General features: G+C 44.9%; 1 protein-coding gene across 1 annotated transcript; it reads left to right on the forward strand.

Annotated features, from left to right (window-relative positions):
* The first annotated feature begins 1368 nt into the window (after nucleotides 1–1368).
* LOC146196823 (cytochrome P450 3A28-like) lies at nucleotides 1369–24408 on the forward strand. Its single transcript, XM_084597081.1, has 10 exons — nucleotides 1369–1562; nucleotides 2209–2305; nucleotides 3846–3898; nucleotides 7732–7828; nucleotides 8775–8894; nucleotides 13447–13535; nucleotides 15052–15197; nucleotides 20544–20659; nucleotides 22346–22421; nucleotides 24395–24408. Exons 1-10 carry the CDS (start codon nucleotides 1510–1512, stop codon nucleotides 24406–24408), a joined length of 861 nt encoding a protein of 286 aa, XP_084453207.1. The 5' UTR covers nucleotides 1369–1509.
* The last annotated feature ends 3195 nt before the right edge of the window (nucleotides 24409–27603 follow it).

Here is a 27603-nt window from a genome sequence, read left to right on the forward strand (position 1 = left end):
TAATAGATGATTAAGTGCCCATTTGCTTAATTTATTTGCGCCCACTGGTCATAGGAGTGAAGATTCTTTGTGGGGTTTTCTTAGGGAAGTTGCCGACACATTCCATTTCCTCATCGTACGGTTTTCCTTGGAATACCAATACAGTCTATCCAGAAGACAGATGACAAAAGTTCTTATTGAGACATTATTTCCTTTACCCATGAACTGGCAGCCTTACCTCACCTTTCTAGACAATAGTGTATTAAAGCGGGTTCAGCGGATGTATATACAATCAGATGGAAAGACTTTCTTTTTTAAACTTCATACATTAACCTTACTTGTCAAAACATGGCTTCGTTTCGTGCTGTGGTCAGTGCACTGTCGCCTGTGTCAGCAGCCAGAAACTATAGATCATTGCTTTGTGTATTGCCGTGATGCAGTTTTTTTTTTTTGTGTGTGTGTGTGTGTGTGTGTGTTTTTTTTTTTTTGGGGGGGGGAGGACATTCTTCTACGGACTCTCAAAAAAGAGATTGATTTTACGCCCTATAATATAAGATTTTTGCCTACAGGGGAAGCTTCTGAGGCGCCATGTGGCCTTTTTGTGCTCATGGGATTTTTTAGCCCGTGGAAGAGTGGCATGATAGATCGCCACGCAGAGCCACCACATACATCGAAGTCTCTGTTCTGAGAACAGTGTGCCGTGGTGCGGGGGGGGGGGGGGGGGGGGTATATGCTGCGCAGGATCGACCTCCTGCCTGGTTACTTTTACTAGATGCATGTAGTCTCCCAGAATTTTGATGTGTGGCCAAAGTGAGAGCTCGATGCTGGTGTAACTGTGTGTTACAGGTTCCGGTGTGCGACCTGGTTAAATTTGCTCGAAGGACTTCCATTCAAAGAAAAAAAATCCCGGGCAGGGATCAGATGGTTAAAGCGCTGGGGATCCGAGGGATGGAGGTTCGATCCCCGGTAGAGACAAATATACATTTTTTTTTTCATAAGGAGACCGTATCTCCTCTTCACGGTGTAGCTGCGGCCACCAGAGGTCTCGCTTTCGCTGTCAGAGTGTTGCTTTTGCAACAAAACCAAAGAAGGTGCTTTGCTGATCATATTTTTACTTATATATAGGGCATCACTGACAAAACGTACACCGCAGTATGTTTGCCGAGTGCCATGAAAAATGAACCTAAACTTGTTGCGTACTAGCAGAGCATTCACCTCGTTTTTCTATAGGTGCACCATTCAGCATATATAGTGTGATAAGTGCCATTTTGAAGCGAAGGGGGTTATCTTGCACGCAAAGGGGCTTCTCTGCTCCGGCTGATAATAACATGGCCCTTCAGCAAGTCTAAAGCCACTCTTTCTTGCCCAACAGTACCTAGGGAGAACACAGCCGCTAGGCTTCCTAACATCAGGTATCGCATCAGGAAGGCTGTAGGTATATTTTCAAACTTCAGAGGGTGGTTGTTTGGATTGTAACTTTTAGGGACAAAAAGAGAGTTGAGGTGGAGTACCAAGGCCGTTTCCTCAGATATGTATCTGGCTGCGCTGCTGGTCGTCTCAGTGATTCTCCTTTACGTTCTCAGGTAAGCCAGGTCATAATTTTATTTTTATTTTCCGAAAAATCTATTGCGCACGTTTGGTATTTTAGCACTAGAAGCCCATATAAAATGCTTTTAGGTGCCTTAGTAGCACGCAGTAGGGCGCTTGAAATGACATGCTTTTTTTCTTTTTGTAACACTAATAGTGTAAAGTATTGTTTAAGAAGTGTGTAGCTTGTCTAGAACGTTGCATCATTACCTCAATATATAAAGTCATTGTCACAGAGGGGGGGGGGGGGGGGTGTAATAAACAGTGAGGTCATTACTCCTTGGACGAACTCCGCTGCAGTGGTAACGTTGGGACCTGGCGACATCAATGAAACAAGTCAGCACTGTTTTTTAACTTATCGCAAAAATTACGAAAAGCTTGGAAAGTTCTTATTACTCTGAACTAATCGATAGCCAGGACGACACTGTTTGAAAATAATATTTCCCAGTTAGTTGTTCTTCCCTGCCTAACTGTCAAAGTGAAATTATTCTTTAGATTTTACTTTGATAATTGTTTCCCCTTTATCTCATGTATGCACGTGCTAGAAGCGACTGTATAGACGCTTGTTCTCGAAAAATTGCTAATCGAAGCAGACTATCGGGATGCAGCTTTTAACCACATATTTGTGCATTCGAATTGCAGATCAATTAAGAAGGCATTTAGTTTTTGGGAAGGAAAAGGGATACCGTACTTGTCGCTGACGCAATACCTCAACGTTCTCTATGGCACATTCACCAAGGTGAGTTTCAGGGTGTCATTTTTCCAGTTATGAAAATATGTTCACATTGTAGTAAGCTGTGAAAGCACCGTTAATTTCACTTAGAATATCTGTCCTCTATTTCTCGCCGTATGTGAGTTGAGATTTATGGTGGAGAAGGAATTCATCAACAATTAAAAAACACGAAAAGAACAAAATTTATCATTGCTTGGCACAGCTTGAAAGTATGATGTGCCACACAAAACTTTCTCTACTTTTGGGATCCTTTTAGTTCACGCCTGTGTGCCCAGAAACCTCACCAATCAGCGTTGTTGGTTTCCTAACAGAAACACTATTGAATCTCAGCAGTCACCACTGAGTATTCTTCTCCCTCAGAACAGGCCATTGTGTATTCGCTTCAAGCAAATCATTGCTTAAGTTTGCGGACGGCATTTTACTTACCTTAGGTGTGGGGTTCGACTCCTAGCGGCGCCGTGTCGCCACTGAATTTTGTTTCGACACGGTGTCTGTCTTTCTTGGGCAGATACGCCAAGTTATTCTTTAGTTTTCTGTGGATGGAAAACCCCAGGACAGTAGGGAACACAAATCTGACCCTAAAATGATTTAGTTCCACCGATGTCCATTCAAGGGGCCTCTTGAGTTGTAATCAGTGTTTTGTTTCTGTTCCCTTTGCTTCTTTGTTTGCTCTCTTTTGACTATGTATTCGTGCTCCAAGATACTGTAGCGCAACAAGAGGCGAGGACACAAGAACATAAAGGAGCACAACGAGCGCTAACTTTCAACAAACTTTATTATTTTCAAACAACATATTTTACGCCAAAAAAACACGTAATCAGTTTTGCACATCAGTATTCTATTCGCAGAAATCCAATCTCTTTATCACTGAGGAGGATGAAAGACGTGCTAACACACGTGTTAAAGAGCTTCCTCAGTGATAAAGAGCATTATTCCTGTGATTGGGATAATGATGTACAAAACTCACTACGAACGTGTTTTTTCTGGTGTATAAATGTGCTGTTTGAAAAGAATAAATTTTGTTAGAAGTTAGCCTTCCGTAGTGTTCCTTTCTGTTCTTGTGTCCTCGTCTTTTGTTGAGCTACAGTGCCTTAAAGCTATGAACCAACAAGCATAAAAAACCACCCTACTGTATTCGTGCATTCGTCTACAATGTAAGAAATTCCAAGTCAGATTGCATCTGATGCCGGCATTGTGAACTTGACAGATGAGCCCTAATCTGGTGGCAATGAATTTCATGGCTGCCTGCCCTCTCTGCTTTAGTTCCAGACTTCTATTGCATAATGAATTCATTCCAGAAGGCTAGGTTTCAGCTATAGTTGTTACCTTTCAGAAACACAAGCGTAATTATAGAAGCCCTATTTACTACAACGTTATTCCAACGCTGTCAGAGTCGAGTATGTATGCGATGAGTATGTAGGTATGTAGGTACGTAGGACGCTGGTATAACGTTTTACCAGTATTTACATTTACAGCTCAGTTTACAGTACAGTACAGTACAGTTCAGTTACAGTTTCTTGTTTATTGTTTTTGAATTTTTTTACAGCCATTACCTGAAGCTGTACGGAGCAATTATCTGAAGTACGGAAAACTTTACGGGTGCGTACAGCATGGCCTTGAAGTGTACATATGTCATGGTTAGAAGGACACGTACGCTTTTGGAAACTATTTGGGCCGAAATAACGACACACCACAACATTGTTCAGCGGAAAGCGGAATACTAGTTGAGCTTGCTCACTGCGTGAAACCTTCACAGCTCGAAATTTTATTTGCTTCCTCATAACCAGGCCACCCTTTCCATTCATCGATTTTCATGCAGGACGTTAATGCAGGCACTTTTAGTGGGGCTGCTTTTTCGGCGACAATTTTTGCCGCAGCGTTTCACAGTAAACTTGAAAATCAACAATTTTTGCGATCCTCCGTAGCAAGAGAATCAAGCATGTTCCCAGTAGAAAATGTTGGCTGTTGTAGTGAATCATCCTGTTTACCCGCTTAATGTAAACAATTTTGCTTATTAAGAAGCAACAAAGTGGACGGCCGAGCCAAGTCCACCTTTCCTGGACATAATTTTTATTCCTGAGGTAAATGTAGAATATTATAAGATACAGGTATGAAAATACTATCGTGTGTCCCAATGTTCCGATGCACAGCAAAAACATTCTTTTAAACTTCGTCCCCCGATCACATAGATCTCTTGAGATTGCCTTAGAAAACCACTGAAGAACATTTTTAATACAAGCAAAGCCATTTATCACAAAAAAAAAAGCGAGAAAAGAAAACAAGCCTTCTAAAGAAAGATCTGCGTATATGTGGACAGATTCTTTTTGTTTGTTTTTTTTTTTTTTTTCGAACCTTATGATAAGGTAATTTGCGTTCATAAAAAACTGCCTTTAGCAAACTGCGGTAGTCCAGAACCTCTCGGCATGAAAGGCAACGATTGTTATTATGTTCTCCCATAATACCAGCCTGTGGCTTGCTACAACACCATCACACTGATATTATACTGAAAATGAGGCGGTTGGGTCAGAATGCACGAGAAGGACAGGTCACTGCCTCATTCTGATTAGAAGCACTTGCACGGACGAAAGGGAACAATGGAAAAGAAAAAGGGGCACTAAGAGAGGAATGCTTGAAGAGCTCCTCTGTGCCATTGAGGTTATCGCGAGAATCGACTACTCGCAGCGGTGCCTAACAGAAATGGGATCAGTGGCCTCTTCAGCGTGTATTGTCAGTAAAATGTAGTTAAGCTTTGCTTTCGAGTGCGACTACAGGAGGTAAGGGTGATAATAGGTCGCTCTCGAAATGGCAGATATGTGAGGAAACGCTTGGCTATCGCCGACCAAACTGCTTGACTGACTGCACTATTCTCTGACAAGGAGAGGCGTCTCATTTCTGCTGACACCTGAGCGACTATTTAGCGCTTATTGATCACGATTGTCCAAATCCTCGGGCTGCGCTTTTCTTAACAAAACGTTTCTAAAAGATTAGTTGTGGTTTAGCTCTGGTTAACCCTAGTTGAATTTCGAAAGCTACGGCGGAAGCTTCCTTTGCCTGATACATTTCTCAACTACGTGCCTGCGTGCCGTAGGGGTAACAAGAATGCAAACGGTTCTGGGTGACTGATTCTGATATCACCCTTCCGTATGAAAGGAGCGACCCGAGTTGGCAGCTCCTACCCGTGGCATAGGAGTAGCGTAAATTCAAATGTCATGGCAGGCTGATTTTTTTTATGAGGAGACCGTAGCTACACCTCTTCACGGCGTAGCCGCGGCCACACGAGGTCTCGCTTTGGTTGTCGTAGTATTGCTTTCGCAATAACAAACATTAGTTGTGGCTTAGCTCTGGTTAACCCTAGTTTAATTGCGAAAGAAACGGTGGAAGCTTCTTTTACCTGCTATATTATTCTCCTACGGGCGTGCGTGTCGTAGGGGTAACGAGAATCCAAACGGTTCTGGCAGATTGATTCTGATATCACTATTGTTAAATATTGTTAAATACATTCTATTCATGTTGCATTCGGTTGTATTACTACTGAATACACGTTCGATTCGCTACTTAGACTGTTAGTTTTGAACGTTAACAGTGTGCCCGTGACGTCATGACTATCTCGACCAACCAGGAAGTTTCACGAAATAAAATGCAAGTTTTTTCCCTTCATCAAAGTCAGCCTAAATACCATCACGTTATAACGAGTTGCTCTGCCTCATCCCAGTATTTCGCCGGGGCGGAATAAATACCACATGGAATGTTAAACGTGTGGCAGTGTAGTAGAACTAACCGTCAAAGCGGCAGCAGAAGCTTGAGGCGCATTTATTTAAGAAAGCGTCATTATGGATATGTTTCTTCCCCTGCTAGTATGACGTATTCTCACCGGCTACGTCACCAGTGGTTACGGTCACTGCCAGAGGGCCAAATGATGCAAAACAAACTGAATGGTTTGCTTCACGACAGGCGAAAATAGCAACTCGCACTATATATATAGAGGGCACGTTTCATTATATGCGATTTTTTTTTTTTTTCAGTATTCTAGAAGTTGTCTTCTTTTGTTCCCTGCGAGCACTGACTTGGAGCAGAACTATAAACAGCTCAGCTCATGGGGGCAAGCTGCACTGCAATTTAGCCAAATCTTCCATCTCCGCGTGTATACTGTCCTTTGGTTCGATACAGCCGCGAGATACATATTTTGTATCCAGCTTCTCCCTCTAATTTTACCCGCCTAGTTCTGGTCACGTGACTCTCACTCGTCGTTCGCCAGTTGCTGGAGAAGGCCACTTATTTCCGTATTCTACCGGCGCGGAATGTCGAGATTGTTTGCTGCTGAGTCGGCTCGTTGCTCGGCACTTGTCGTCGTTGGCGGCGTCATCGTCACTCGTGTCATATTTTTGTAGTTACCTTTACCACTCTTTGTGACTCCGAACAAGAAAAGAACAAATAAATGGAGGGAGGGGCATACAGTTGTCTACGATTATGCCCGTAATGGCGATCTTATCTGAAAAGCCATCTTAAAGTATAGCAAGTCATAAGATAGCCTGTTGAGGCGACAATCGTCAACATTATCATCTCGAACGGAGCGTAACCTTGCAGGTCACTCAAAGCATTAAAAAAGGCTTTTGTACCAGCGTTAACTATAGTACTGATAACATACTACCAGAGTCTTCCTTCTAGTCATGCAAAGTTGGCGCTTTGAAGCGAAAAGCAATTCGAGATGGGCGCTTAACCTAAACGAATTCATGACATCATCACGGGATAATACTTGCGAGCTTTCCATCTGCGCGGTGGACCAGCTCACCAGTTTCTAAGGGCGGTCAAGACCCCGTTTTACGAAAGAAGGGGTTCGACAACAGCCCGCTTAATTGCCCTCCACCAGCAAGGGAGAACCTTAGACAGAAATATTAACAAAGGGAGCTCACGAAGCTTCAAGGTGTGGAGAGGGCGTCACAATTAAAGGCGCCAGGGTGCTGGACCGCGGGACAGGTAGGCCACCGCCGCTGGCGGCGGGGCTAGCCTGTTACCGATTTTTTGTCTGTTGTAGGCCGTCATTGCACTCGCCTCCGCTTCGGTAGTGGACGGCGGCTGTTGTTGCGGCGCGCGTCTTTATCTCCCTCTTCCTTTTCTTTCTTTTCTGTTTTCTCTTCTGTCTGCACGAGGCAGCGGAGGTGGCTCAGCTACAGAGCCAGTAGCAGGCCCGTGCATTTTCTTTTCCTTCTTCACAGGGCCACAGCAACCAACAAGCAATAAGTGGAATGTCTTTAGACCATAAAATCCCAAACTCAATACTGCTGCCGTATCAACTAGGCCTCTCAATAGTAGGCAGGTCCAAAAATTCGGCACGAAAATAATCAGCCGCGAAAGAATCAGTAGCTGTTACTGAAAAAAAAAAAATACGTCATGCTTTGCTGGCCAATACATTGCTTTTTTCTCTTACATATCAGGTCCTATCAAGGGTTCGTTCCTTGCCTCGTTGTTGGAGATCTGGACGTGCTACGCATTGTATGTGGCAAAGATTCCAAGTCTTTCATCGACAGAACGGTAAGATCCAAACGCCACTTCTGAGCTCTGAAGCGCTCGCACGCAATTATTTTTTTTCCAGTGCATGCTAATATATGTTATCATTATTAGTTATGCCTGATCTTTTCCGCACAATAACAGGCGCGCGAATTTTGCGAACAGATAAATATGATGCGCGTGTCGCGCCCACATACATCTAGAGCATTATTTCGAGCACGAGCTCCGTGCTTGCCGACTAGTGCATAGCGTATATAGCTTTCACGCTTCAATTTTTATAGTAATTATATTAAGCATCAATTTCTCGCACCCTTTTTGCCGGTTCAGGTATTAGAGCGTACGCACGAACTAGGAATATCCTCGCTCGTTTTTTCCACTCTGGTATTTGGTTCTGTGTTAAATATAAAGCATAATATGAAATAATATTTTGACGTTGACATGCTTCAAGCTTGACAGCACACTACATCTATTGGGACTGGGAATGACTTGCAGCCCGTCTCTTGCTTTTACCCGGTGACAATGATAACATGATTTCAGAGCTTGCCATTATGCTGCGTTTTCGGTGCCGCAAAAAGTTACGAGTGCACAAAGGAGATTCCCTCGCTTGGTCCGTGCTAAGCACAAAATATCTCATAAATCTGTTCCTCAGAGCGCGTCGTATTGTTGTATTAGAGTAAAACATGACTTTTTTAATGACAGCAAAACCCTTCGAAAAGCCTATAATGTAGATGATGTAGATGAATATTCGCATCACTAGATTGTTAGCGTCCCCTCATCACAAAGTAGTCAACGATGAAAAGCAGCGCTGGGCGTTCGTGGAGATAACGCTATTTTACTGTTTGCCGGTCCCAGGCTGTGCTGTTTTCCTACTAAACATGAAGCGGCCATGAAGTATCACATAGTATATAGTACTCGTACGTACCTGTTAAGTTACAGACTAATATAATTATTCGGTTATTTCCCGTTTCAGGAGGACAAGGTAACTGGAAATGCATTATGGGACAAAATGCTCTTCAACATGCCCTCCTACATATGGAAGGATGAGAGGATGGCACTGTCACCTGCTTTCACTCCGAGCAAGATAAAATCGGTCGGTATGCCCAGCGGAACGATGTCAATGTAAGGATGAGCAGCGCTGTTAATTTGCCGTTTTAGATAACATATTGTCTTAGTTCGACGAGCCATAAACGAAGCTTTACGTAAGACAAACTAATTGTGAATCTTTCTTAGTGTTTCGTGAATATGAGAAAATTCTTCCTGACTCCCGAAACGAACAAATTCTTCCCCGCTTGCAAAAGCTTCAGTAAACATAGAACAGAAATGGCTGCCGTTTTTGTGAGAGACTTTACTTTCAGGCATCAATTTGTTACGGGGCCGCAAGCCAGAGAACAGAGAATCGAAGAGCACAGGACCGAAGACGGCGAGATGACGTTTTAATGAATACCGGCGGGCCTAGCGCGAGCAATCCCGCCCGCGCCACTGCTCGCTTCTTCTTCGTCCGCAACATTACCCGAGGCCACTGAGCGATCGTCCCGATTTTGGACGAGCAAGATTGTCGAAGGCGATGGGATGCATGACGTGACGATGGTGATGAAGATAGTAGAGGAAGAACAGAAGAAGACAACGGCTTGCACCCACGATAATCCCAGGATGAAGCCTGGCCCAGAAAGCTTTCGGGACACAACAAAGACATGATGGCCAAGGTCCAGGCGCTCATCGCATGGCATGGGCAGGGATGATGTGCGATTATGTGTGGCGGTTTCTTGGGTCGTTGGGGTCTTTGGTCGGCATCTAGGGTCAGTGGGATCATCTGGCCGATCAGGTCTCTCGTCGTGCCTTGTGATCGTGTTGTGACGGCTCGGGTCAGTGGGGTCATTTGGTTGCGTTTCTTCGTCGTGTCTTGTGGTCGGGTTGGAAGGACAAGATGGGGGGGGGGGGGGGGGGGCGGAGAGGAATGGTGACATCCCGTCGGGTTCGGCAGGTTGGGAAACAACCAGGCGATGCCTCCCATCAACCCGTTGCCGACGGCGCGAGCAGACACAGGGTGCCGAGGGTCCGCGCCAGGATGAGCAGAGATGATGAGCGTCCCCGTACCTCCAACCAAAAACCGAGAGAAGATGACCTATGACAGTGAGATGACTTTTAACGAATTTCGGAGGGCCTAGCGCGAGCACTCCTGCCCGCGCCCGTGCCCGCTTCTTTGTCCGTAACATTATGATAGCCAGCTCAACGCGACTTACGATTATAAAAAAAAAAAAAAAAAAAGATTCGGGCGTTTAAGCAGCCTTAACAGTGCAGTGCAGCAACGTCATTGGCTATGAGTTGTGAGGCAGTCGCATAAAGCTGACTGTCTAAACGGAACGAAAGTTATTAAGTGGCCTAAAGGTTGCTCGCATTTCCTGTGAACTAATAACAGTGTTTTCCTTCTCCACGGGTACTACGTAATCGTGAAGGAGTATCGTCATGAGACTGTAAGCTACAAGTATTATATAGTGTCGTCATCATTTCTGTATTTTGTGATTGCTGGGAAGTGTTTGAATTGGTAGTTAATGTGGCTGACATCACGTTGTCATCTACTAATAGCAATCTCTTGAATGAACTGGCTACTTAATGCTGTCGCATTAAATGGCGGATTTTTGTTTTTTACAATTTTCTAAGCTCAAAAAAGCCAGTATTTGAGACAAAAAGCCTTCTTCATGAAAGCAGCCATGGATTGCAAAGCCAACGAATTTGAGAAAGCCCATTAAAGCAAATCAAGGTTCAGTTAGTTAAAAAATTGCATTCTCATGAGAGAAGTTTTTACTTTAATGAAGCTTTTGTTGGTTTGTTGGTTGGTTTGTGGGGTTTAACGTCCCAAAGCGGCTAAGGCTATGAGAGACGCCGTAGTGGAGGCCTCCGGAAATTTCGACCACCTGGGGTTCTTTTGTGATGGACGTCTATCAGGAGCGTTTTCTTATACACCAGATCAGCGATGGATGCTGCTAACATTAAAATTGCAGATTTTGCGGTAAAGGATGACCTCCTCGGGAATAGAGGTGGTGATATGTTGTGTACAGGGTTTAAAGTTCCAGCATCGCACAGCACATGAGAGTTTTTGCACTGTGCCTGCACGGCGTGCATGGTAGAACAGGTCATTGTATCTAGTCACTGTTGAATAAACTCAAGTAGTCAACATTTACTACTACATTTAGGCGACTAAATATAATTTTATGTATGCAGATGACTCTTATACTTTTTTAACACCAGAATTTAGAATTTAGAAAAGTCATTGCACTCAATGACTGGCGCAGTCCTTCCAGCACGAAAAATTACAATTGTTCTACAGCTCAGGTGCTACATAAAGGACGCATGATGATGCGTATGTCACCTAATGATGTGTGCTCATGCGATTGATTGGGTATGCTCTTCCATCACACAGTGTCACACTGAGGCACCAAGATTATTTGTTCTGGCACTGAGACAAGCACATCCGATCTTTGGAAATTTTGGAAGCTGACTTCTTCCAGGGAATCTCTTGTGGATTTCACATCTAAATGACATGAAAAAGAGGCTACTTGCCATTGTCCATATTCTCTCCTTCCTCGGGGGAAAGTCATAGGGCGCATCAGCTCAATCGATGATGCAACTTTATCGATCATTATTTATGGGATAGATACGGTACAGCCTTCCAATATTCAACAACATCAAGAAGCCGAACATTCGGACTCTCCAATGTGTTCAAGCGCAAGCTCTCCGCATCTGCCTCGTTTTGCCAAATTGCACCTCAACGGCAGCAACTATTCTTCTAGCCAGGGAACATCCTGTCACTGCCTATGTTGCTGTCGAGACCCTGAGAATACACATTAGACACCTCGCACGAGTTCTCAATCACCACCTGGCAAATCTCCCAGCAACCAGATCATGTACTGCCTTTTCCAAAGCAATTGGAGCTTACCGCACTTATCTTCCCTCGCTGTTCACCCCTGCTTCAAGACCGTGTGCACCAATATGGAGCCGACATGAACCTCAGATTCACCTATCAATTCATGGCATAAAGAAGAAAGCTGGGGCACCAATGCTTGCCTTGCAACAAATGACGTGGATCACCTTCACTCTAAGCACAATCACCGGATACATAAGTACACGGATGGCTCAGTTACGTCAGCCAGCTCCGCGGGGTCAGTAGTAGTACCGGCAAGGTCCGTCTTGATAAAGCTAAAAACTACACATTTCATCTCTTCGACTGGCGCGGAACTAGCTGCCCTACGGGCTGTAGTCGAATGCATCTACCAGGAACTCCCCCAAGAATGGTCAGTTTTCAGTGACTCCAAGCAGCGCTGCAAGCGGCACTACGCCACGGCTCAAATGAGCAACTAATAGCAGAGATCCGCACGCTGCACCACGCTGCAATATCCAAAGACCACGACATCATCTATCAGTGGTTGCCAGGACACTGTGGCATTGCAGGAAATAACCAGGCGGACGATGCTGCCCGTTCTGCCCACGACGACGGGCTTCCAGTCCAAATTCCGTTAACGAGAGCCGACGCAGCGAGCGGGCTTCGTTGTTTGGCCGTGGAGCTAACACATTCAGCGTGGAACACTGGAGAGTTCTCCACCCGTCGTCTCAAGGAATTTGACCCTGGACTGCGCCTGCGTGTTCCCCGCCACACCACACATCGTGAAACAACGTTACTGTGACGCCTATGGCTTGGCGTCGCTTTCGCAAAAAAATACGCCTTCCTGATCGGGATGGCTGACAGCCCTGCTTGTGAACGATGTGGCGTTGACAAAACGATTGAGCACCTCCTTTGTGAGTGCCCTGTTTTTGCAACTGAACGACATAAGCTGCGTACTGCATTGGATCGTCTAGACGCTCACCTCTTAACGGAAGGGAAGATCTTGGGACCATGGCCACAAAAGTCATCTGCGTTCAAAGCCTACAAGGCGCTTCTTCGCTTTTTAAGAGATGCTAGCCTGATTGACAGACTGACTTTCTCACCTCCTCTCCTCTTCTACCCTCCCCTTTGATCCCCCATTCCCTTCCCCCAGTGCAGGGTAGCCAATCGGCATTCATTCTTTCTGGTTAACATCGCTGCCCGCCCTCCTTTTTTCCTCCTCCTCCTTGGAAGCTGACTTTAATGTTTCCCATTAAATTAAAGCTACAGGTCTGTCATTCACATGAGTCAGCGCCCGTATACAATGATTAGAAAATTAGCTGCATAATACACCTACAAAATACCGATATTAACCAGCCCCGTCACATCCATCGTGGCTAAGGCTGAACAGTCCCGGGGCGACAGCGCTGTCCACCCATACTGTAAAAGCTCGCTTAGTATACTCTACATTTGCTTTTAAACTATGGTACAAATATTCACGGGAGGTACCTACCGAGATAATTTTCTTGAAATCGTGAACACAAACAGGCAGACTTTTCAATAAACGTGCTCAGTTTTATTAAAGGCTGATTGAAAATTACGCAGTAGCTTTTATTAGGCTCTGCGCGCACTATTTGAAACTGACACATAACTGGTAATCAGCTTTCTCTGAAATGGTGTTGCATGCGAACACCCTTCTCTTGGCTCTTGGTTATTGAAGTTGCACCGATCAATACGTTTGGTGTCCAGAATCGCGTCACTTCCAATCACGTGTTTCTTTTTACAGATGGTTCCAAGGTTCGTGGAGCTTACGGAACGCTTGCGACTTCAATTTGTTGAAGAAGCAAAGCAAAGAAGCGTCGTGGAAGTTCAAAGGTAAAGCCTGCAAGAAACAGCTTATAGGTTTCTTTCAGAAACTGTAAACATTTGAATACCTTCATGAAAAATACCGACTTGCCATCGTTTTGAATTGAATGGCAGAGAAGCCTAGGACCTAAGATCCGGGTTAAAAAATTGCTACGGGTGCCCGCATTTCATTTCCTATCATGCTGCTGGTTGCGGCATACGTCTGCTATAGGGATTCGGAACCACCCTGGCTTAGACAGGATAGCTCTTTTTCCTAAAGCCTTACACTGATCGGCCATAACTAAAAGCTCTGGCGCTGTGCGTTCTAATAATCTATTCGACTTCAGATATACTTATTTGTACTGCTCCGCCGCGGTGGCGCAGTGGTAAGTGCGTTCGACTGCTCTACCCAAGAATATGCGGGATCAAACCCAGGCCACGGCAGCCGCTTTTCTATGGAGGCGAAAAGCAAGGCGAACTTGTGTTGTGCAATGTCAGTGCACGTTAAAGAACCCTACGTGGTCGAAATTTTCCGGAGCCCTCCACTACGGCGGCTCTCGTTGCCTGAGTTAATTTGGGACGTTAAACCCCATAAACCAAACAAAACCTTATTTGTACTGTCTTAAAGGTCACTTTTCGTATCTTTGGTTTTTCCGAACTCTGAAATTCTGGGCGGCGACGTATCTCTTGGAGTTTTTATAATATGCGCCTGTAAACCTTTAAAAAATTCAGCCCGCACATTTGCGTTGAAATTTGTGTCCTTGCAGTCAAGGCTAGGAAGGAAGATCTTTTGGTAGACTGAGGGCTTTGGCATAACCTTTGGTATACCGCGCAAGTGTCTTTCCACGGCAGAATATAATCGTGAAGATGACGTGGACGAGGCCTGCAAGTTTACGTAAAATTCTACCCCCCCCCCCCCCCCCCCTTACATTTAAGTATTGAGCAAATCTGCCGGTCGGCCCTCGCAGTTATAGGATTGTGCAGCCTGAAGACGAGAGCTGTCAAGATACGGCGCTCAAGGGCGACTGATGTTTTGTGCTGTAATTGGTCAAAATATTACGCGTCTCGCTAATTCACTGGCCGGACAATATGGCGTAGTGACGCAACACAGTGACAAATGATGGTCCCCTTCCCTTTCCTGCCTAGCCTAGGTTGCGGAGTCGCTGAAAGTTGGCCTGGACGCGAGGTTCGTTGTGACATTGCCTTTTTAATTCAGATGAGACTGTCATTTGTTAATATGGATTTCTGAAGGTTACATGAACATCTGGCTAATGGCCCGTTTTTCTGCGAGGGCGGTTCTGATCGCACATATGATCGTCTACAGTCGATTCTGCGGCGTTGTTCCGGAGCATCGGTAAGGCCTGAAGGCAGAGGTTTACGGTGTCCTTTTTGTTGCCTATACGCTAGGAATGCATATGAGCTAGAGCCGTTTATTGTGTGAATAAAACTCTGGCTCTGGTATCCATTACCGCTGCGTTTTCGACTTTCCTTAGTACTTGTATTTAGCTTCTTTTTTTCTTCCCTTTTGTTGGCCCATGCATGAAAGGCTCTTCGATAGATCCGCAATGGATGGAATGGCATCGTTCTTGCTCGGTATCGACCTCAACACTCATCGAACACCTAATCACCCTTTCGTCACCTGCTGCAACGGCTTCTTTGGCAGTGTTGGTGGATGGAAGATCATCATGCTGTGTGAGCGCAAATTTTTGGTTCTGTTCATTTTGTCCCATTCAATTCTGTCCACATAACTATTAAGGCGAATGCCTTTAATGGCTCATACTCTAGTGCACAAAGTGTGTCCCGCTTTTGCGGCGGCTGTCGCGTGGCGTTCCTTAGCGCACGTTCAAGTGTTGGATTGCAGATGGCAGGAACGCTAAACAAGATTAGACTTCTCAGGCTTTCGCCTTTCACTACTTTAGTTGCTAAAGTCCCTCGTAATTTTATACCCTTTGAAGGTGACGAAAAAAAAATAAGAAAAACGAGCTCTTACCTTTACCGGAAGTGTAATTATGTTTAAATGTTCTCTGGTTGCCATTTTCAAATTGAGAACGTAATTAACATAGACAACTAGATAAAATATTTTGTAAACGCTAGTGCAGAGTTGATAGCAGATTTATTCAGATTGCTTATTTGCATAAAGGAGGAAATTACAAAAACACCGAATAGGTACAGAGCCCACCGAGAATGTTCACAAAGTTCCGTACGCTCCAATGTGCCATAATGCTTTACCTTCCGTCTATATGCGCGTTCAGGCGATGCCAAGTTGTGTTTGCATGTTACAAGTATGCTAGAACATATTGGTGCTGAAACAATGCATTTCCGGGTTTTAAAAATGTAAACGGACATGTTATAAGGTTGCACGCGGAATTAGCATACCCTGCATCAAGGTATTAATGCCTTAACGTCTTTTCTGCGCTACCTCTAGGAACTTTTTTTTTTGTACGCAAGCGTGCCGTAAGGCATATTATAGGAACTCATGGGAGTTCCAATTCACCTCATCTGTCTCCTCAAGAACCTGTATGAAGGACAAGAGGCCACAGTCAGAACTGGGCATGGTCTTACTGATTGGTTTCCGATTGATAAAGGAGTGAGGCAAGGCTGCATACTGTCGCCCTGCCTATTTAACCTATATACAGAGTACATCATGAGGAAGGCCGGTCTGGACGAGTCTTCAGCTGGAGTGAAGATTGCTGGAAAACGTATCAACAACCTTAGATATGCGGATGATATCACTTTAATGGCAGAAAGTGAAGTGGAACTCAAGAGACTTCTGATGCGCGTACAAGAAGAGAGTGAGAAGTTTGGGCTTAAACTGAACGTTAAAAAGACAAAGATCATGGCGTCTTGCCCTATCAAGTCCTGGGGCATCAATGGACAAGAAGTGGAAGCTGTGACAGATTTTCTCTTCTTGGGCTCCAAGATTACCTCGGAAGGAGACTGCAGCCATGAAATTAGGAGACGCCTGCTTCTGGGAAAGAGAGCAATGGTTAGCCTTGACCGCCTGGTAAAGAGCAGAGACATTAGTCTGCCAACCAAGATCCGTATAACTCGTGCTGTGGTCTTTCCAGTTGTAATGTATGGATGCGAGAGTTGGACTGTGAAAAAGGCTGACCGCTGAAGAATTGACGCGTTTGAATTGTGGTGCTGGCGAAGACTCTTGAGAGTTCCTTGGACTGCCAGAAGATCAAATCAGTCGATATTGTCGACCATAAACCCTGACTGCTCATTGGAGGGTCAAATTCTAAAGTTAAAGCTCACCTACTTTGGTCATCTGATGAGAAGAGAGGAGTCGCTGGTGAAAGATTTGATGTTGGGAAAGGTTGAGGGTCGCCGGAGAAGGGGTAGGCAGCGAACGCGATGGTTAGATGGCATCCTCTAGGCACTGCAGATGAAGTTATGTGATGTTAGGAAGATAGTGAGAGACCGGAAAGCGTGGCGTGACATGGTCCATAGGGTCACGAAGAGTCGGACACGACTGAACGACTGAACTGAACTGAGGAACAGGAGCAGGCTCCCGCTCTTAGCGTTGTCGGTGAGCCATTTAGAAAAGTCCTCTTCCCTTGTTGCGGTTAGCCCCACTTCGCGCAGAATCTGTGTCCTTGATGCCCTTGTCCCTGCACAAGTCCATAGCAGGTGGCGAGCATCCACTTCTGCAGCTGGTATGAAACACTTCGGGCATGTGGTTGGTCCGATTTCTGCTTGCATTTCCCATCGGCATATTGCCAAAGGGGTAAGGGCCGCCCCAGCTCTTACCCTTCTAAGGAAAAACTGATTTTTTTTTTATTTATAGGAAGGGAAAGGCGCGGTAACTGTCTCACTTGTTTTCTGTGGACACCGCAACCACGCCGTACGGGAAGGGAGGAAGATGGGAGTGAAAGTGGAACCTCTTCCATTCTCGTTAAGTTATGAGGGAGGGGGAATGTACAAGGGGGAATGAGGGCACGTGTACTTTTCCTTAAAGAGGATGCTAAGATGGGAACAGCGGAGCGGGCATCAAAAAGGAGCCTGGTTGGGGGCGCATTAGTGTTTCGAACTTCGTGTGTGAGGTGGTCAACTTTCCTCTGCTCAGCGTTCTCAGCATCTTTTTCCGTCCAATGTATCCGGACGCTTATCTTTGTTTTTTTATTGAGTGCGTGGATTTCCTGTGTAACACACAGCGTCTTCGTCATTTTTTTTTCTGTTGTTTTATGGCGGCTAAGGAGTGTGTATAGATGTGGGCTTCTGTTATGGAATCTATTTTATTTATGGCCTCTAGGAACTCACAGCTCAAATATACAGGTATGCAAGATGAAAAAGTCGTACTGTGTCATAGCAAAACACCTTTCTCGGAGGTCATGGTTCGAATAGCTACAGCGGTGCTTCCAGCATCTTTGGAACATGAAGATAGCTCTTTGTTCGCGAATGAGTGCCACGGCACCCTATACGCTGGCTACAAACAGGTTAAGAAACTCATTCAAATTGTATGACAGTTGAAAGCACACGTAGATTAGAATAAAAGGCTATATTGTCACGTTAGCGAAAAGACGTGTAAAGGCCGCAGAGCCTGTGTCGGCGTTTCCTTTAGCACGGGACTGGGCACTTCTTCGCTTTCTGCTTGTTTTCTTATCATCATCATCAGCAGCAGCAAAACGTTTTATTTCCACCGAAATGAGACTCCTTTTTGGAACCCCCGGCATGCAAGCCTAAGGAAGCCCTACTCAGGAGCCTCGCAAACTAATGTCTGGTGAAGACACATTGTTGCTTCACGGCTTCAGCCGCCAGGCGGATGGCTTGTTGCTGTTGAGCGCGGTTCTCGCTCCGCAGCAGGGTCTCCCAGGCTTCTCTATGTATATTTTGCTCGGCGCCCGAGCTGCCAGCACATTCCAAAATTATGTGGTCTAGAGTGCCCTTCTCCCCGCAAGTTATGCAATACTGGTTTTTCTCTTCTTTAAAAATTGTCACGTATATCCAGAAGGGGCTTATATGATTTTCCTCTTGCAATCTTCTTCACACTGGCGTCATTAGCTCCCCCGGTACGGAAGCATCGACCAGATGCTCGAGGAAATTCACGAACTCACAGGTAGGGTGGGCGTCCTCGCGTGATACGGTTTGAGGCCAACAACGTGGACTACCTCTGGGCGTACGGCGCGGCTTGATCTTTGGGCCTCGTGAGGAACGAGTGCGTAGTTTAGAGCGCCAACGCAGCGCAGTACTCGGTACGTACCGAAATAGCGACGCAAGAGCTTTTCGCTAAGTCCGCGTCGTAGGTTTGGACACCAAACCCAGAGAAGATCGCGACAAAGAAAGCTTATCTTGTGGAAAACCAGTTGCCTCCCCCTTCGCCGCGACCGATCACCGCCACCCCAACGAGCTGCGTGGCAGCGCCGGCTGGGAGAGGAGATCAGCGATGGGTGCGCCACCAAGACGGGGGCTTATTTACAAGCACAACCGAGAAAGTGCTTCGCTGCGGTTCGAAACAGTAAAGAAAAAAAAAGAGACAACAAAAAATCGTTCAACAGGGCAATGGTGTTTTTCCAGTACATATTTAGCGGATGTGTATGTTGTGTTCATCATGTGCCATTTCTTCACACGACCGTCAAATAATCAACATTTGAACTTGAACGTGTTGTGAAGCTAATAAGCTGCGCTATCGGACTTACATATCTTATTGGAAATGGCTCGAACTAGAGCGTAGTTGCTTCTAAGCGGCTATCACTGGCCTGTTGCTAAGATTACTAATTACCGCTACGTTTCGGCACTGCAGAAAAAAAAAATTTAAGCGGGGTACTTAATGAATACTCCCATTATCTATCATCTCGACTTCCGTTCTTATTGTATAGCATAATCAGGCCTGCATGATGTTCGGCGTGATCTCAGTGATCTCCGCCGAAAATTCACTCATTCCCCAGCAAAAGATTTTGGCCTCTTGGCGTAGTAGTGTGGCGTATACTTCCTGTATGAATACACATATTAGCCCTCGGCTCCTGCAGCTGCAGAACAACTCAAGCGGTGGTCAGCAAGACACTCGTGTTCATGGTCATAACGTGAGTCGGCGGAGAGAAGAGCCTGCTTTGCGTAGATGTGAACGCGAAAATTATCTCGTTGGACCAACCTAACGCCGAGCTAAATGAAAGCCATACGAGACCGTGACAGCCATGAGAGGAAGAGGGAGAAGACGCTCGTACGACGAGGCCCTCTATCACTCATCACCTCTCAGGCGATAATGGCAATTAGGTGTTACTGGTAAATGCAATAACCTTGCAAACTTCGCGCCATATGTTTGCAATTCTACAGTATTATAACAAAGCAATCAGACAGATATGTCAGCCTAACGTTTTGATGCATATATTTTTTTCCTTGCCGCCTCCTCTGGAAACCTTCGGGAAAGTTTAAACCCCAGATAGATGTCCGGAAATGATGTCTGGCTGTACGTAGACAGTCTTGTAGCGGCGGCAAACACAGAACCCGGCGTAAAGGCATCGATGGACTCTAATGCTGTATGATTGCCCTTACAAGGCACTTTTACAGTCCCTGTTAACTTTGTACCTCCTGTTTCGGCAGATATTTATTTATTTTTGGCACCCAACGGTATCTTACCTAAGGCAAGCACGAGCATAAAACGGCTGATTTGGTACTTTTCTTGGGATGCTGTGCAATTTCCCATGTAATTTAAGCTCGAAACGTAGCGTTTTAAATGTTTATTCGTCTAATTTAAAATTCATTTTAGCAGAATATAAAATTAACAATAGGGTATTATGGAGAGTAATCAACGACGAGGTTGAAGCTGCGCTTCCTATCGGCAATCAATTCTTTAACAACCTTGTTCGAAATTATTTTAGATGGCTTGTATACATAGGTGCTCGAGCAGCACGTCTCCTTTTCAGAAGCGTAAATTTAACTTGCTCAGTATGACCTACCGTTAATTCTCAAGCGTGCACAGCCGACGCAGGAAAGGCAGAATAGAAATATCATTTAAAAAAATGTAATATTTCAGCGAAGAAATCGAACACCACGATGGTTGCATTTTAAGATATACCACGATATTCTTTCCTATTGCAGACAGTATGTCCAGGGTGTTTAAAATACTACCCATTGAATTCCCTGGCGCATCAGTGTCCCGTCAAATGGTGGATTTTGTAAAATTGTTGGTGGAAACACGACTTGCTTCTAAAGAGGTGAGTGAGTCAGCTCAAAGCTGTTGAATAAAGCTATGTGTACAGCGTTATTACTTCACATCAGCGCGTCTCCCTTTGCTGACCTGTACAAAATAATGAAGTGCTCAATCAAACAATTTCAAATCTAACTTGAAGACAAGGTAGAGCCACATAGTCGTCACCTGAAATTTGGAAAGTTTCATTCATATGTACAAGTTTCAGCCGTTAAATGCTCGGATATTCACTTCCAACCTTCCTAAATTATCTTCATAAACCCACTACACATACAGAAAGTATTGGCATCCATGCCTTGAAAACTTTTCTTGTACAACAACAACGATTAATATGTTTGCTAATGAATGTACAATGATGCTCTTCTTTATGAACTCTGTTACCCATATCCTATTTTTTTTTTTTAATGATCAAGACAGCTTTGTGTTTCGATAAAAATATATGATTTACTTGACTTCTTATACGCCAGGATATTCTAAATATATTGTTATACATGTCAGTGTGTTCCTGTTGCATGCCTGATAAAAGGGTGCTGCAGCCCCGTCAAGTGCTAATTTTTTACTTTTATTCGAGCTCTTTTCGCTTTGACGGAAAATAAAATTCAAATTCAAAATTAAAATCCTGCAACACTGTCTGCCGCCCTTGATGGCGCAATCCTTTTCTTTGATTTCGAATAGATTCATTTCATGCGGTCTTGCAGCAATTTACGATAATGACTACCCACCATACATAATGCATTTATTATTTTCACTGAGAGCAGAAGCCAGCCTTTACCGTCAGACATGGCAGCAATCGAATTTCTGTAATGAAAATACTGTGACTTACTTTCCAGGCAATATTGTAGTGTAATGAATGAGTTTAATAGTATACTAATTTACTCATGCAGTGAATTATTTTAGGGCTGTAATTGTACCACAAACGTAATTAATCGATTTGAAAATTACTTGTACTAAAGGGTACCGATTGCTCTTTCTATAAAAACACTCCATCACTAAACACTAAATAATTAAAACCATGCGGAAAGCCGTGGTCCGCGTAAATAACAAGCAAATAACCGTCTGAGGCCAGCAGTGTCCTGCGTATAGCCAGGCCACTTACTGCGGGTATCTTGCTGTCGGTATAATTGGTAGCCATGACTCATAACCATTCCACAAGCAGCAAAATGTATGGTACCAAAGGGTGACCGAAGGGGCAGATGGCGGAAAGTGGTGTTTGAAAGTAGTCGAGAGCGTGCACTGGCACTCGCTGTTGCGCCTGCCAAGGCCCAGTGGATGGGGCCTCGTTACACTCGTCACCACGAGTCGAGGGAGGGGGAAAGCATGGGGGCCTGTGGAGACAGGCGTGAGCATTAATGAGCGCAAACTCTCGCGGTTGATTCCTAACAGCACCGAAGCAATACATATACTGCTTTGGGAGCTTCAAACAATGGAGACTGATTCGGGCCGTCAAGAAAGTCAGAAGTGTTTGAGCATGCTTGCTTTCGTCGTTTTCTTTTTTTTCCCCTTTTCTTGTCATTGTAATGACGGGTGTAGACAGAGGGAAGGAATAGTTTATTGGGACGAAATCTGGCGGGAAAGCGAAATAATGTGTGCGCCTTGTTCGCAGAGAGGTAGCCTTTTTGTCTGATGTTTTTACGGAAGACTATACATTCGAAGTTTTATCATCCTTTAACGCATAAACCTCTAATCGTTTCAGGCACACAGCGACTTCCTTCAACTTTGCTTGGACACCGTCATAGACACGAACAAAAGCAACGGTGCGAAACTTACAGGTAAAACAAATATGAATATGTATGACCTGGTAGGCCATACATATACAAATGTGCCCAAACGGCTAACTCGCAAATTGTGCTTGTAATAGAGCACCACAACGACCGAAAATGTGTGTGCCTTTTGCGCCGTTAAAAAAAAAAAAAAAAAAGTGTATCTTGAGTTTCCTTCATCCCATTGGCTGCCACTGCCGCGACATTCCTCGCTCCAACAGTCAAAACACATTGCACGGCTAGTTGGTCACACATATTTTGAAGAACAGCGCAAACACATACAGACGCACCAGACAAGAAGCAACGTACTACATAGCGCTGACTACCGACTGATACTTCTTTTTATTCTTTCTCAGTCAGAAGAAGAATAAACGCACGTAAAAAAAAAAAAAGAAAACTAAAATAATAGAGAAAGCAACAAATGAAGAGGGAAAGAAAGAAGCGAAGGCATAAAGGAAACCAGTAAAAGAAAATTCTCACAACAATCAGAAGCAAAATTGGTAAAATCACCAGGCTTTAACAGTCCCCCAAAAGTGGCAGCTCTTTGTAGTATCACTAAAGAAGGGGTGCTGACACACAGACTTCCTTTTTTCAATATTTTGCGAGTCTCGATTATCTCCATTGCAGTTTTTCCCCGGCTTTTAGCGATTGCAATTGTTTCGTGGAAAAGCGGCACGCACCGTGTTTCTTCTTTCTTCACCCATTCACAATCCTGGCAGAGAATAGTAAGGTGTCCAGATACTGTTTTTGATACTTTATAGCAACCTTCTTTCAGTCTTTCTTTAGTGCATCGTTCGGTCTGTCCTACATACAGTCCATCGCGGGGGCATAAGAATCCTATAAACAGCATCTTTATCAAAAGGAACCAAGCTTTGCCGATGCCACGTTTTAAAATTCGACATCTTGTCCTTCTCCTCATTCACAGCTCGGCATAAGCTAGCGAGGTAATCAGAAGAAAACGCCTTATCGACACCAACTTTTCTCGTCTTTTTTTTTTTTTTTCAGAGAATGCGAAATCTCAAGCAAATAGATAATCACAGCCACACATTTGCTTCCTCATCTGATTGCATGCCATCGCGTCTTGTGACATTAGACATGATCGTCTTCAGGGTCGACTCAGCCACAAACGTGGGAACTTCCAGAGTGACCGAGCAGAAACAAATTTTTTAACTGTTGTAAAAAGCTAGAATGCATCCTGTAAGAACGCTATATTTAGACCTTTTTAAGCAGGACTCTATGATATCAGTTTTCATGAGCTTAGAGTGACATGATTCATACGGGTGGAGAGGCTTATGCCCCGACGTTCGAAGGTACAGCAAGCATGTGAAGGGTTGAAATATAGGCCAAGTTTTAGAGACGTGATGCGGTTTTCAATGGGGGTTCCATAAGTAATCTGAAGAAGGGCGAGGCTATCAGAAAAAATGGACAGGACAGCAGACACCTCAGATTCGACTTTACCCTCAAGGGCACATAACAAAAACGAGGCAGTCATCAACAAATCTCACAGCTTTTACTGCATTAGCTGTCTGAAGGCAGTCACTAAGCAAATGATCACGCTGCCAGAAAAAATGTCACTGAGAATGGTGCAATACATATTGTCACGAAGACAGGGATTTATGGTAAACGGCAACAGGGGCAGAGACACACAGTCAAGACAGGGGTTCACGGGAAACGGTAACACAGAGACACAGGCTCAAGAGTCCACAGTCCTAGCTAGCCGAAGCGCGCGAAAGTCTACAACTTCTTCGTCTTTAAGCGCTACCTCAAACCGCCAGGTGGCATTATTCCCCCATCGAAAAAAATAAACGCAAGCTCACAGAAAAAACTGATCCGGATGGTAAATACGGCTTTCAGCGGGTGAAATACGGCTTCATGCGAAGCACATGCACATATGGGTCAGACGAGCACTGACGACTAGGACTCGGTGCAGTTCCGTGTGGAATAACCTCGTACGTAACTTTCTATGCAAATGCCATTTTCAGATGAAAATGAATGAGTTCCACTTAGTAAAGGTTGATTGCAGGTACATAGAGGTGTCACAAAGTCCTGCCTAAAAAGCTGTCTAAAACAATCGTACTGTAAGAGAACGCATTGCAGCTTTCAAGAAAAGGTAAAACGATATTTCCTAGCGGGTTTCCTCTGAAACTTCTCACGTCTATGGCCTAGTCAGCCCTGAAGAAGAGCATGGCAAGTGTTACAAAGTACGATGGCACGGAATTAATTAGATGGGGGAGCAAACGTGTGGCTGTGATTACCTAGTTGCTCGGAATTCCGCACTCAGCAAACACAGTTAGGAGAAACGTTTCTGTCGATGTGGCGTTTTCTGGGCCTGGCCGTCTGACTAACTTGTGCCGAGCTGTGATTAAGAAGAGGGCTGAGGTTCCCCGGTATCAGCAGCGCTTCGATCATTGTGATAGAAGTGTTATTTATAGCATTCCTCTATGCTGAAGTTAACAGTGCGTGGGATGCACTGGAAGCCACTTTAATCAAATACTGAAAGAAAATTGGTACAATTCATCAAAGAAGTACCCGGACACCTTGGTATCCACTGCTGGAATTGTGAAGGGGCGAAGAAAGAAGATAAACAGTCCAACGTTTTTTCATTTATTTAACAAACCCCGTTTTTTTTTTTTTCTCATGTTCCTTTATCCCTTGATGCAATAAACAACGTTATTTTTTTTTTTAAGTGCGTGCTGCTGTACCATGACGTATTTGTAATTACAAAAATAAAAACGAAAGAAAAAACTGGACAAACCTGGGGAGGGGGGGGGGGGGGGGGGGGGGGAGGGGGGGAATAATCGAGGTTCACGAAGTACTGAAACCGAGAAATACATGTGTCGGCACCCATTCATTAGCTCTAACGGAGTAATTACTCACTGACAACAACCCAAGCGCTGCCCTATACAGCTACAAAAAGAGACAAAATGCACAGCTTTCTCGGAAACTTTTTCGTAGTTAAAGAAAAATTCATTCGACCTAGAAGGTAACAGCTAGAAGGCCAACACGAAGTGGCAGTAGAGGAGCTCCTGCTTCTTGAACAAAAACAAGAGCGTGGGTGACGAGCCTCACAAAATTGCTGTCGGACACCGCTAAATGTCAACGAGATCAGCGAACTGCTTCATTTCTTTTTGACTAACACCTATTTTACCTACAATGGCATGATATACAAGCAGATTTTCGGAACCGCAATGGGGGCGTCCATTTCAGTCACAGATGCTTACCTCACAATGGAATCAATTGAACAGAAAGCCCTGGGCTCGTTCACACCACGTTCAAAGGTGTTCGAGAGGTACGTTGATGACTGCTTTTGTATTTTAAACCAGCAGCATCTGCAGAGCTTTCTTGAACACCTGAATGTCGTAGAGCCATCTATAAACTTCACTCTAGAAGAGGAAGCGAACGGTAGCATCCCCTTCCTGGACGTCCTCGTCAAACGTAATGAGCGTCGTTTGGCATTCAGTGTCTTCCGGAAGCAACGCATACGGGAAGATACCTGGATTTTGAATCGGCTCACCCTACGGCTCACAAGCGTTCACTGGTTGCGGCACTGGTAAACAGTGCAAAAAACATCTGTTCCGACCCATCCAGCCTTGGCAACGAAATGAAGCTGATACAAAACGATCTTGATCGAAACGGTTACCCCAAAAATTTTGTCAGCAAAGTGTCAAAAAAATGTTAACCTCACGCGAGGAGCGCAACAGCTGTCAGCAAAAAAAAAAAAGAAAAAAAAAAAAAAAAAAAAAAAAAAGATGAAACGCGCTGCGATTCCCTACGTACCCCAGAGCAGCGAGACCCTCTCTCGTATCTTCAGGAAACACGGAGTGCACATTGCACACGTGCCACCAACAAGTAAGCTGCGAGCCGAAGTTGTCAATGTCAAGGACCCGCTATCACGTGCCAAGTTCCCTGGGGTTGTTACCAGATATCATGCAGTGACTGCCCCTGCGTCTACATTGTGGAAACTGGAAACTATCAGTGACGCATAAAGGCGCACCAGGCCGATGTAAGAAAGAAGTGCGCCACAAAAAATGCAATTGCAGAGCACGTGCTGGCCACCGGCCGCGAGATAGGCTGGGATGAAGCGGCAATCTTGGCGACCGAAAGAAACACATCGGCCAGACTGCACTTAGAATCCCTAATCACCCAGACGACAGCCAACACGCTGAACAAGAATCAGGGCACGCTTCATAATATCTACGGAAAACGATTACGGAGCCTACTGAAGCATATATAAGCTTTCCCTTCTTCCGTGACAGCCCTATTGTGAGCAAGGGCCTCGTATGGGACCCGAAACGTCATTTTCAATTTTTGACTTGGTCAGTGACCCAACCTTCATTGTTGTGTTGTAATAATGCTTCACTCTGACCAGACGGTGTTCCGTCTAACGTAAGACTATATAAAATGACTCCGTGTACTCATATAACCTAATATATCAGTGGTAAAGCTAGCGAACTACCACAGTCATTCAACTGTCACACAGCGCAAGTACTCTCGCTTTGCCTTTCACCCGTATCGGGTAAGAGTTTATAACGCATTTTCTCATTGCGTGATAACTATGAATTGCTATATAGGCTTCACCGTGTAATTGGACGTGCAAAATTGATGTCTAAAGAGCCGGGACACGTACGCCAAACTTCGTCTTGTGGTAACAGCGCGGAACACAGGACGGGGGCACAAGATTAGAGGACGACACAACAGCGCTCGTTGTGTCGTCCTCTAATCTTGTGCTCCCGTCCTGTGTTCCGAGATATTACCTCAAGATGCATAACCAACATGCCCCAAGCTGCTATTCTAGCCAAACTTCGGCCGTTTGAGCTCGTGCTCATTGGCAAGTGAACGTCTGCGTGTAAAATATGCTTATCCAAGCCATTCATTTCCGCTGAGCAGGTTCCTGCCAGAGAACAAAGACCTTGTGAAGCCGTTCTCGTTCCTGGCGTTCGGCGCCGGACCACGGAACTGCATCGGACTGCGCGTGGCTCTAGTCCAGGCGAAGATAATGCTCGCTTGCACCCTAAGGGATGTCCGTTTCGAGCGGTGCGCCGACACTCAAGTGAGCGTTCACTCAGTTCAGTTGTTGTTGGTGTGGCTGTAGGAACAAGGAAAAGAAAATGCACGGGCCTGCTACTGGCTCTGTAGCTGAGCCACCTCCGCTGCCTCGTGCAGACAGAAAAGAAAATAGAGAAGAAAGAAA

The sequence above is a fragment of the Amblyomma maculatum genome, chromosome 3 (genome assembly GCF_055883805.1).
Source record: "Amblyomma maculatum isolate TAMU_Amacu chromosome 3, ASM5588380v1, whole genome shotgun sequence".
Taxonomy (NCBI): domain Eukaryota; kingdom Metazoa; phylum Arthropoda; class Arachnida; order Ixodida; family Ixodidae; genus Amblyomma; species Amblyomma maculatum.

Coding starts and splice junctions, on each gene's coding strand:
- LOC146196823 (XM_084597081.1), top strand. CDS start 1,510: ATGTATCTGGCTGCGCTGCTGGTCGTCTCAGTGATTCTCCTTTACGTT. Junction 1,563..2,208: donor ATTCTCCTTTACGTTCTCAG/GTAAGCCAGGTC, acceptor TTCGAATTGCAG/ATCAATTAAGAAGGCATTTA. Junction 2,306..3,845: donor TCTATGGCACATTCACCAAG/GTGAGTTTCAGG, acceptor ATTTTTTTACAG/CCATTACCTGAAGCTGTACG.